The sequence below is a fragment of the Panicum hallii genome, chromosome 6 (assembly GCF_002211085.1).
Source record: "Panicum hallii strain FIL2 chromosome 6, PHallii_v3.1, whole genome shotgun sequence".
Lineage (NCBI taxonomy): Eukaryota > Viridiplantae > Streptophyta > Magnoliopsida > Poales > Poaceae > Panicum > Panicum hallii.
Genome location: NC_038047.1, coordinates 45013671 through 45025875, shown reverse-complemented (window position 1 = coordinate 45025875; position 12205 = coordinate 45013671). Strand labels below are relative to the sequence as shown.

Genomic DNA, 12205 nt, shown 5'->3' with positions numbered 1-12205 from the left:
ATGTCGTGGTGGAGAAGGCGAGCCCGTCGACGCCAGCAAGTGGAGGACGAGGACACCGTAGACATCGAGATGAGTGTGACCATTATCCTGTGCACCACCGAAGACGAGCAGCGGCGACGCAGCTCCTTCGTCGGGTGTAGATTCATTCCAAGAGATAGGTTCTCTGGTTACCACCGGCTCATGGTCGATTATTTCGCACATGTTCCTGTCTTTGCAGAGGACATCTTCCGTAGAAGGTATTGTGCAATCCTGATTGTCATAGTCTTCTCCGTTGTACACCTCGTTCATGGGTTCACTTGTACTTCACCTGCTGTCAGGTTCCGAATGTGCAAAGCCATGTTCCTAGACATCAGCAACGACCTTAATCAAGATTTCGAGTACTTCCAAAGGTGGTCAAACCATGCCGGGGTGCCTGGTTTCGCAATAATTCAAAAGGTAACAGCTGCGGTTCGTATGCTTGCTTACGGTGGTGCTGCAGATATGTTTGATGAGTATGTTAGAATGAGGGAGAGCACCATGATCGAGTGCTTAAACCATTTCACTAGAGCAGTGATAGAGAAGTATGGAGACACTTACCGTAGACAGCCAAATGACGATGACATTGCTAGGTTATTGCACAAAGCTGAACAAAGAGGCTTCCCTGGTATGCTAGGTAGTATAGATTGCATGCATTGGGAGTGGGAGAAGTGTCCAACTTCATGGCATGGACAGTACCGAGGGCACCATAAGAAACCCACCATTATTCTTGAAGCAGTTGCAAGCTATGATAGGTGGATGTGGCATGCATTTTTTGGAATGCCTGGGTCTTGCAATGATATCAATGTTCTTCATCGTTCCCCTGTTTTTGATAGCATTGCAAGTGGAACTGGCCCTCCTGTGACTTACTTTGTTAATGGTAATGAGTACAATATGGGTTACTATTTGGCCGATGGCATTTACCCTTCATGGGCAACTCTGATTAATGGTGTACCCAGACCACAAAGCAACAAGCACAAATACTTCACACAGAAGCAATCTGAATATAGGAAAGATGTGGAGTGTGCCTTTGGTCGAATCCAGTCCATGTGGGGGATTATGAAAGGTCCTGCCAGGCTGTGGAACCCTGTTGACCTCAACTGCATTGTGGAGTGCGTTGTGATCCTAAACAACATGGGCATTCAGTATGAGGCCAACATGGAACACATTTCCAATGAAGAGTATCAAAGTTTCAGTGATGAGGCAACTATTTCATTACCTGGTACTCGAAATATTTCAGAGATTGCCAGGTTGATAGAAGGTCACAAGCTCATTCAAAGCCGTGCTGCAAACGAAGAGTTGAAAGCTGACCTCATCGAGCATGTTTGGAATTTCAATGGATCGACCTAGGCTGTGAAGATGGGGTGGAGATGTTGTGGTTGTGAGAATGTACTTGAACTACCATGTATTTGAACTACTTATGTAATTGAACTATTATGTATTTGAACTACCATCTGTAATTGAAGTAGTATGTTGTGCTTGTTTTGGAATTTCGATGCTTAATGTTCTATGTTGTGTCTGGTGTTTTCTTGTACAAATATTCTGAAATTGGGCAACGGTCTGTTTTCCGTGGTAGTATTCGGTTGCTATTCCACTGCATTTGCGTGAACTGTCTTGGATTATCAGGCTTTGTTGATTATTGCCATCTGTTCTGTTTGTTTCAGTACGTGAAATGCTCTAGTCTTATTCTCGGTTGTTGATAAATGCTCTCGTATAGGTACAAAGAGAGAAGTGAATCTTTCTGAAACACATTTGCACGATGGAGGTGAACCCGTTGAGTGATTTCAGTTTGGCTCTGGAGAAGGCCATGGGCAAACACGGAAGCCATCCAAAGCAAGTTATCAGGTTCTGAATGTAATTGTAATTAGTGATGAGCTGGACTAGTTAATCATGGAGGGACAGTGTCCACACACTGCATCCCACAAGAGTATGCCATCGATATGTACGTATGTGTATGAAATGTATGTACTATGGTTACATGAAGTGGCCGCATATCGCCGGCTTCGGTTGATTACATGCAACTAGATAGAGGGAACTCTTTGACATGCAAATAATCACGAAATAATCAAGGAGGTATGATTTGGTTTTGGTTCATCTTTTACCAGTTTCTATTTAATCTTCGTGATAATATTCAACAAAGCCTGATAATCCAACCAAGAAAGAAATAGATCTCTTTTTTAGTATGATACTGAAGCCAGTACTACTAGTGGTATAATCTGAGAAAGCACGTATTCAACATTTTGAAAGATAAAAACAGAGGCCAACGGTTTGTAAAACGAAGACGAGCAGCAACCTCTATTACAAACAAACGACAGTAGTTCCGACACGAGCACATTACAACGGTCCCAAGAAACATACAAACAGTTCTGAATCAAATACAGTTCTATGATGACAATTATTACATGCACATGGAGGTGGTCACATATTGTTGGATGGATCACTACCGGAAGGAGCAGAAGGACCAGTACTCATGCTTTGTGCTGCAATTTGTTTCTGTTGGTTGATGTAGTACTCCCTTACCCACGGCGTCATCTTCTCAACATCTAGGGTCATTACACGATCAGTTCGATCCTTCTCCTGCAACTGGATCATCTTCTCTTGTAGCACAATTGATCTTTTCGAAAGCTCCAATTGCTGCTCCTGGATACGAAGCTTCCTTTCTGACCTAGAAGCGAAGTCCATAGCTTCACGCTTGTTTGCTTCCTCGGCCCTCTCAGCCTGGGCATACCGGTCCATTGAAAGTTTTTGCAACACCTCTAAACATGCAGAAGAGCTCGATGAGGACGTGCCACTACGTTGCTTCTTTGCCTTGTCCCGCCCCATTGGCCTCTCAATCCTTGCTGGTAGTGTGTCATCAAGCACTGGTGCGGGATGTTCAACAATGCCTTCGTACATTTCCAGAGCATCTTTTACCTGCACATGGTCGGTACAGATCAGTAACGTCACAATGGATGAAGGTACTATATAAGTATGCGTGAACGATTAACCTTGTCATCTTCACTCTTGCCACTTGCATTCCTTCTTTCAACTTTAGCAAAGAAGCCACAGAATCTTGATGTGTCCCTTTGGATGTCCCCCCATCTATGCTGCAATGAAGACATGGTTCTTGCCTGTGCTGTCTTCTTGTGCTCATTGTACCGTTGCTCCATCCTGGACCAGTAACAACCTACAGGCTGATTCACTCCAACTATTGGATCTTTGCTTACGTTTAGATAAGCAGAACATAGAACCTCATCCTCAGAAATGGAGAAGTTTTTGTTCCTCTTCGAAGCACCTCTCCCTCGACAAACTGACTGTCTTCCTAAAGCTTTAGGCAACGCAGGCTGACACTGACCGACCACTCCTTCAACCTCTTCGCTCCTGGGTTGCATATTTCCATGGAAACCTTGTCCTTTCAGTAGGTCAGTGTAGCACATGTCGTTACCTTGTTCCCACATATTGTCCATTGCAGACCTGCGTGATGCCGCAGAACCCAAAGTTTCAGTCGTCATGGCTCAAAGAAACACGTATAGGCAGATCAGCACACATGCATAATAACTTATTTCATTTAACACGAGACAGTCATGAGCAGCATATATTTAGTACATCACATTCATAACAGAGCACATTCAGGACTTCAGCATCAGCACACCTTCAGATATAACTTACAAAATAGAAAATCGTGCATCCCCATGTTCTACGACACACAACTACACATTACCTACACCGGACATGGACACTACTTGTGCTCTAGGGACATGCAATTCCTGCTTTCAACAACCTCTGGATTGGTTGCTGTCGTAGTCGATCCCCATGTCCTTCAGCACCTTCCAAAGGGGACGGTGCTCGGGGCTGGGACTGGACTCCATCTCCCTGGCCTCTGCTAGATCGTCTTCAGTGATGCGAGCGTCACAAGCCAAGTCGTCGACCGTCGGCTCATTCAACTTGATGCCATGGTGAACCACGAAACCAGAGTCCGTATTGGGACCAGCAGGAGGGGTGCTCTTGGCCACGCTCAACCTGTGCTCCATGTACCAGTTGCAGTAGATTGCAACCTAGTTCATGTGAGCCGTGGCGTCAAGGATCTGGTGGGCCGCCGTGTGAAGCGCATCTGCTGGGTTGGCTCCCACCATGGATGTTGCATCCATGAGCGCCTTCTCCACCTCGGCAACATGCTTCTCGATCTGCTTAACAACCCAAGCAAGAACGTGGGGGGAATGGAAGCCATCTGTGGAGGTACGAATGAGACGCCCGCGACAGCTGTCTACCGAATCTCAGGAAACAAATCGGCTATACGACTCTTTCGTCAACGGGAGCAATTATCTACGCAGCGGATGTGGGCGAAAGAGAGAGGCGGCGGAAATCTCATCGGGGACGGAGTGGGGAACGACGACTGGAGGACGAACCACAGCTTGGGGGAGACTGCGAGCCGGGGGATGATGCGGCCCTCCTTCGCTTGCGGCTTGATCCAACACCGGCACGGATTCTGCCTCCAGGAGGACCCCTGCAGATCGAGGTTGCTCGGCGAAGATCCAGCGCGCCGCCTCTGCTCCGACTGGAGTGGCCGTTGGTCGCTATCCGTTGCGAGGCCTCGTGCATATCGGCAAAATGGGGGGCGTGGGGAGCCCTCTCGCCCGATGCGAAACCGAAACCGTGGCCTGCTGGACGGTCCAACAGTACCCCCCGTGCCCCATTTTGCGGAAACGAGAGGCGATGCGGGTACTGCTGGAGACGGTCTTAGGCTATCTCCAACGATGCCCTCTAAACCGTTCTCTACCCTATATATAGAGAAGATTCCGTTCTCTATTGCTCCAGCAGCGTTCTCTAAATGGTCCTTTAAAATAGAGAACGCTACAGGTTTCCACTATGTATAGATATTCTCTCTCATCTTCTCTATTTTTCTTTACATTTTAAACACTGAATTAAATAAAAATAAAATATGTCCATAGCATTTGAGGTATGATAAATACGTACGTACAAAAATTTGGAACAAAATACGTTTCTAATATAGGATTTAATGTATAGAGAACGAGATTTAGAGAACGTTGTTGGAGAGAAATGAGATATAGAGGAGAGAATCTTGTAGAGAATTCTGTAAATGAAGAATATGGAGAAGGATATAAAGAATGACGGTTGGAGATAGCCTTAGGCTATCTCCAACGATATCCTCTAAATCTCATCCCCTATCCTTTTCCTCCACATCAACTTCATTCTCTATACCAAACTTAACTCCAACAACATCCTCTATTTCCATCTTCTATACCCCACAATCTCAATTTTTTTTCTTTTTTTCCAACCGCCCGCCCCCCTCCTCCTCCTCCTCCGCCCGCCCCTCTGCCTCCGCCCGCCCCTCGTCCTCCTCCTCCGCCCGCCCCCTCCTCCTCCTCCTCCGCCCCCCACCCCTCCTCATCCTCCGCCGCCCACCCCTCCCCCTCCTCCTCCGCCCGCCCCCCCTCCTCCTCCGCCGCCCGCCCCTCCTCCGCCGCCCGCGCCCCTCCTCCGAGCCCGCCGCCCCTCCTCCTCCGCCGCCCGCCCTCCTCCGCCGCCCCCTCCTCCGCCGCTCCTTCGCGCCCGCCCCTCCTCCTCCTCCTCCTCCTCCGCCCGCGTGCCGGACCCCTCCTCCCCGCGCCGTCCCGCCGCCCCTCCTCCCGCGCCGTCCCGCCGCCGCCCCAAGCCGCCCCTCCTCCTCCTCCTCCTCCTCCTCCTCCTCCTCCTCCTCCCGCGTGCCGGACCCCTCCTCCCCGCGCCGTCCCGCCGCCCCTCCTCCCGCGCCGTCCCGCCGCCGCCCCGAGCCGCTCCGCCGCCCCTCCTCCTCCTCCTCCTCCTCCCGCGTGCCGGACCCCTCCTCCCCGCGCCCCGCAGCGCCGCCGTCCCGCGCCGCCCCGCCCCGAGCCGCCCCGAGCAGCCCCGCCCCGCAGCCCGCGCGCGTGGAGATGCGATTTGGGCGAGCGCGATGGAGGACGCCCGTACTGGCTTCGTCTGTGCGGGACGCAGGCGATGGACTCCATTTTACAGCACGCGTTGGAGAATAGCGCTGGAGTGATATGGTGTTACAGTATCCTCGGTTAATAGAGAACCGGATCCTTTACCGGACGTCGCTGGAGTCAGCCTTATAGGCGGAATACGAAGCTTGCAGTGGAAGATGAAGCGACTGGACGGCAGAAGTTAATAATGGGCGCTTCCACTTTCCTATATCCCTGAGCGAATAACATGTATGAACGTGTATAACTAAGCGAGACGTGAATAGAAAGTTGGACTGTCAGGTACGAGTTGGCTGCTACCATATGCTAGCGTGACCGGCGGGAGCAGCCTCATGGATATTTGTAACGGGCGTCGTTCTACGGCCTTTACCTTTGATATGTCTCATGGGCTGAAACTGCTGCTGTGGTACATCAATGGACGGAAGATCTAGTCAACTACAGTAGTATACAGGATAGGCAGAGAGGAGCGTCACTACCTGACTGGACTTGCTAGCTACTGCACTACTCCCTACTATAGCAGCCTACTAGTGTAGGTGTGCATGCAGCTGAGATCGGTGCTGGTGATATGTGACCAGTGTAAGTACAGCACAGTACCATGCATGTGAGCATGTCACCTCATCGCTGTGCAATATAAGTGATGGTATTGGATTCCTTTCCTGATTCTGAATATCTAGCAGGGGAGACTCCCCCATGCCGGTACAATCCTGGCATGCAGCTGCTGCCTATATATAGCCTAGCCTAGCCTCAGCCAGATGATTGAGTGATAGATTGACAACAGGATAGGGATAGCCAGATAGCTAGTGGCATTATACTTTGATTCTTCCATGTACCATCATATGAAATACTAGCTACTCATTTCTATATATCCATGGTTTCTTTATTTTTTTCTTGGACATAGTTTTTTTTAGAACAAAGAAAAGCACTAGAGCATAGGCTATATATGCATGAATCATTATTGGCCTTGGTAGCTAGCTCTAGTCGCTCGATATAATGCACTTGCACAAGTTAAAATAGGATATTGCAAAGTTGCGACTCATCTTATTTTAAAACAAAATAAGATGGGAAGGCATCTGAAGAAGATCTCTATGACCTGATGATGCTATCGATGCTTCATGCTTGGTAATTTTACACTTTGCTAGATGCCAGGGTTAGTTGCAGACAAGCTAGGGCCTGCTAGCTGCCGGACAGTTTGGAATGGGCGCTACACAGCTTTAGGTTTCTCTTCGACTCTTCTCAGTACACGTCCATGTCACCGTGCGTACATGCACTTGTTCTCTGACACTACTGTAGTGTCAGGGTGTTCATGCTCATGCTTGCATGTGTCCACAGTGTTTTCTGTACGTCTGAGCACTATGTGTAGGGCGGCATCCATCTACTACTCTACAAATTAAGCATAGTAGGAGTAAAATGTCAGAAAAATGTATAGTATACTGTAACTATGTAAGCATCGCTGGATAGTTCCTGCATGTCATCCATGAACAGTAGTATCAACACATCAGTACCAACAGGCAATTATTCTATCCTCGATCTCTTGCCTAGCTAGTCTGCTTGCTGTTCTCTATTCATTCAGCCATGCAGATGCAGGGAGCATGGTACACGTAGCCCATGTATCTGCCTCAGAATGAAAAAAAAAACAGAGAAGACGACGCATGCATGAACATAGATAGATACGTAATACCGAATTTCCTCCTCTAATTTGTGAACATCCAAATAATTGAATGAACCTCCTTACTGTTGGCGTCATGTCTAGGATACCTGAACATGTCAAATAATTGAGCAAGGACACATATTAATTACTATATTAGTATAATCTAAACACGAACAAGCATGATATGGAAAAATATCATTTTTAAAAAAGATTCATATAAAAAACGTATCCTTCTTCTCAAACTATCATTTAGGTCGGTCCATATCGATGGATATGCAACTGCTGCAATATATGTGTTTTGTTGCACCTGAGTAGAAAGCAAGAACCTCATGTAGCTATAGATTTCCATTTGGTGCGAAGCCCGTGAGTCCGGCACGGAGCCCAATTTTTGGGCCCGGCCCAAACCCGGCTCGGCCCAAGTAATTCATGTTCGTGCCGGCCCGGCCTGATACCCCGTGCCGTGCTTAGGATGTCACCCCAACACGACGGGTGGCCTAGCACGGCCATAAACCAACGACCGGCCTGGTCCGGCCTATTACCTAGGGGAGTCATATATAACTCCCCCAGGCTGACGGCCGCCCCCCATTCCCGAACCCTAGCTCATTTCCTCCGCCTTCCGCCTCCACGCCTCTGCCTCTTCATCTTCACCTCTTTCCTCTCGCCCTCTCGGCTCTGCTCCTCTGCGCCGCTGCCGGCCACCGCACTCTTGCTTTCGCCTCCTCTGCTCCGGTGAGGTCTCCTACTCTCCTAGACTCCGCATCTCCTCTCTCTTCCTCGTTTGTCCTCTACTTCTCTCAGATCTCCCCATCCTCTTCTCGTGCTTCGACCTCCACACTGCAGCTCGGACTCTCGCCGCCGTTGGCCCTCGTCCTCTTAAGCTCCGGGCTAGTGTCGCAGCAGCCGTTCTCTCTAGCTCCGAGCTCCGGCTGTGCAGGTAAAGTAAACCCTAACCCTAAGTCTAGATCTAGGTTTTAGTGTCGTGAACTCGTGATTCACCTCGATCTGATCTCCTCCCTTCTTCTGCTTCTTCTAGGTCTTGCGTATGTGTTGCTTCTAGCTGGTGCGGCGCGGGGCCGCGCGCTGTTGAGGGACGGAGTCGCCGAGGCGGCGAGGCGACGCATCGCCGGTTAAGGGAGGGCTACAGCACTAGAATATTTAGACATTTACATGTGTTTATTTATATATTTATCCTATTTAATATCTTCACTGTAAAATTTGGGGCTGAGGAAGGTGTTTTGGTCTTTATAGGCTCCAGGATAGCCCGGCACGCTAAAACATAAGTGCTTTTCGAGCCGGGCCGGCGCAAAAATGGGGTCGTGGGCTCGTGCTTGGACTGAGGATGCGGCACGACACGACCCAATAATCTGGTCGTGCCGGCCCTAGCCCGATCAGTTCGTGCCCGTGCCGAGCGGTCCGAATGGCCATCCGCACCTGTGGCAGTGTAGCACACTGCTGGGCACAGGGCACTGCGCTCTGCAGAATGCAGATCTTCAGCGACCTTCAGTCCTTCACTTCACCTCTCTCACGTCAATCGATCACGGTTACACGTTACGTCAACACAGCCTGCACGGGCATCTCTGAACATCTCTACCTGTTCTACGACTGATGGATTCGCATGACGTCAGCACGGAGATTGCCTAGTATGCAGTGAGATGCGCTCGATCAAATTAACAGACATGCAGAAATACGTACGTACTAATAGACAGCAGCCGCTGTATTTTTTTGCCCATGCATGCTACAGCAACCAAATTTATCTGATGCATAAAGAAGTAATTTGCGAATTTCCTTAAAATATGTACAGTCCTTTTTTGAAGGAAAAAAAATGTATAGTCCTACTAAGCCACAATCAGCAGTACACATTCCTTCTAACTCTAGGTAACTTAGCTTCTGAATCATTTAGCTTGCCATGGAATTGGTTTAATTAGCTAGCGATGCAGCAGGAAATAAAGCAACCCTTGTTTTGGTAGGGTTAGATGCATGGCTAAGCTGAACTCTCTTAATAATTCTTTTCCACGCTAGGGCTAGGCGCCGGCCGGCTACTTGGCTTTATGCATGGCTTAGCTTGACCTCAGGTCAGCAGCAAGCGAGCGAGGGGCAGGCCATTGCACCTGAAGTCCATTTCCTGAATCCTGACCCGTGTATAGTAAGTAGCCTTTAACTCTTGGATTCTCTGCTCATCTCTCCTATCACCATCACATATGGTATGGTAGATCGATCGATATTGGAATTCAGGGGTGCCTAGCTAAAACTTTTTGCTGTACGTGTGTAGTAGCGGCTATCACGTTGTATCAAAGATGCAGAGCTGAGACAATCTCAAGTACAAATTAGTAGCTAGGATCAAGGCATCTGTCAGTATAAGTTTCGATCGATTGATCATACAAGACAAAGGTTTATTTCAATTAGGGTATATATGATTAGACTCTCCACCATCTAGAGCTTAAGATTCTCACAGTGACTTTGTAGGAAACCATGCACGATGGATAGATCTTAATTAAGAAAACGTAACGAGACCTTTAAACCTGACACTTTAGCTAAAGAGAATAATAGAGTATCTGAAACCTAAATGCTTGGCTTTTACAACGGCGGTCGACATGACAAAAATGCCAAATTAACCAACAAAGACGTGAGACGTCCAGGCAGCTGACGCCGTCTACCAAATCAACCATGGCTAGCTTTATATGCGTGCCACGCACCGCCGCGCCGCGTTGCAGTTGCAGGTGGATGAATTGCATCCTCCAGAGGCTAAGCAACCTCAGCTCGCTCACCGCTCGGCTCTGCTCGATCGCCACCAAGAAAGCTCTCATGGAGAAGCAGCCGGCGGCCGGCAACGACGTCAACCTGGACCTGCGCCTCGTCCACCACCCGGCGGCGGCGTCCCGCAGGCACCGCGACCTGCCGTCTCCGGCTGCCGCCGCCAACGAGCCCGACCGCACCTTCTCGTGCACCTACTGCCGGCGCAAATTCTTCAGCTCGCAGGCGCTGGGCGGCCACCAGAACGCGCACAAGCTGGAGCGCAGCCTCGCCAAGCGCAGCCGCGAGCTCTCCGGCGCCGTCGCGGCCGGCGCGGCCGTCTCCTCCTCCTCCTCCTCCGTGGGCGCGGCGGCCTCCGAGATCGGCAGCTGGTACCCGGCGCCGCACGCCTGGGGCGCGGGGGACCAGGCCGCCGCCACCGCGGCCGTCGTGAGCTGGATCGCCGACGGCGGGCGCCGGCACGCGTACCGCGTGCAGGCCGCCGCCGCGGCCGGCGACGGCGCCGACGACATCGACCTCTCGCTCAAGCTGTAAGCTAGCTAGCTAGCTAGCCGATCAGTGCACGCGCGCTCAAGCATCGCCGCATGCATCCAACTCGCAAGCTTGCTTTGATTTCGTCAACTGCTTTAAATTAGGTTCTTGCAGCTTGCTGGTTGCTTTAGTGTCCGATTAATCATCAGATCAGTACTACCAGTACAGTAACATAGGATGATTAATTGGATCAGCTCATGCCATGATTGGAAGCTTTGATCGTGCAGTGCTAACCGCATGAGCTAGCTAGCACATCCAAGAAAGGCAAGCAAAAGAACACTAGTATTTATAAGATCCATTGCTGTAGCGCTGCCTGATGGATTGTTTACATGCTGGATTATTTCCTCCTGTTGCGAGTGATGCATATACTAGCTTCTGTTATGTTACTCGGCTTAATTATGTATGTATACCTTGTAGTTTAATTCTGTGTGTTCTTTTTTAGTTTGAAGTTTTTTTTAATGGCCATAAACAATTAAATCAAAGCTGATTAGAAAGAATCAAACACGTAAAGTCAAGTAGTATATATACACGAAGTTATTTAAACCGCGGTTTGTCATGTGAATCAGGATCATTTCAGTTGCTTGGGCCATATACAGTATACTAGTTCATTCTTCAAAACCAGTAAGCTAGCAAGCAAGAGCAAAAAGTTAGATTTGCATGCCTTGACAGGGCGATGGCAAGTAATTAAGTATGGTTACGACACGCAAATCTTAATTGCTCTCTTAAATGTTAAGCATGCAAGAGAATTAGCCAGCACTCCCACTCACAGGACGAGTATACATGCATGTTGCAATGTCATTTTTGGGAAACGGCATGCTAAATCATCTCACGCGTCAAGCCAAATGCAGTAGACCAGCTAAGAGTGTACTAGAGGAGTTTGCATCATCAGATGCTTAATAATTACATGCCAGATGTCCTGCATATGAAAATGATTCATGTTTTTCCCTGAACAAAAACAAAAGATTTGCTTTTCATAAGTGCCCAATATAAAAAGTAACAAGCATAGGAATATGTACACGGTACATGCCTACATATACAAATAAAACAGGTAATATAAACAGGACGAAAAATGGCACGATACAGGTTGGTCTCCATCGATCTGCATCTGCATGTGATCCTTCCTTGGCAGGCATTACCTTTCATGGCTTTTTAAAAGTGATGTATATACTAGTATATGCAACCACAAGATCCGCTGATGGACGTACACTTGTGATGCTCCTGGACGCTGCACTGCTCCAATCAACGCCTGCCCAGCCTAGTAATTCCAAACACCTGTGACAGCCACGTTCATTTACATTCT

General features: G+C 48.9%; 2 protein-coding genes across 2 annotated transcripts; both read left to right on the top strand.

The window, feature by feature from the left end:
• Positions 1 to 1365, top strand: LOC112898398. The gene has a single exon (XM_025966721.1). It carries the CDS (start codon positions 1 to 3, stop codon positions 1363 to 1365), a length of 1365 nt encoding a protein of 454 aa, XP_025822506.1.
• A 9060-nt stretch (positions 1366 to 10425) lies between these two features.
• On the top strand, positions 10426 to 10908 carry LOC112897945 (zinc finger protein 36-like). Its single transcript, XM_025966353.1, has one exon. It carries the CDS (start codon positions 10426 to 10428, stop codon positions 10906 to 10908), a length of 483 nt encoding a protein of 160 aa, XP_025822138.1.
• The last annotated feature ends 1297 nt before the right edge of the window (positions 10909 to 12205 follow it).

Bases quoted from the DNA above. Each gene is read 5' to 3' on its own strand.
- LOC112898398 (XM_025966721.1), top strand. From the start codon at position 1: ATGTCGTGGTGGAGAAGGCGAGCCCGTCGACGCCAGCAAGTGGAGGAC.
- LOC112897945 (XM_025966353.1), top strand. From the start codon at position 10,426: ATGGAGAAGCAGCCGGCGGCCGGCAACGACGTCAACCTGGACCTGCGC.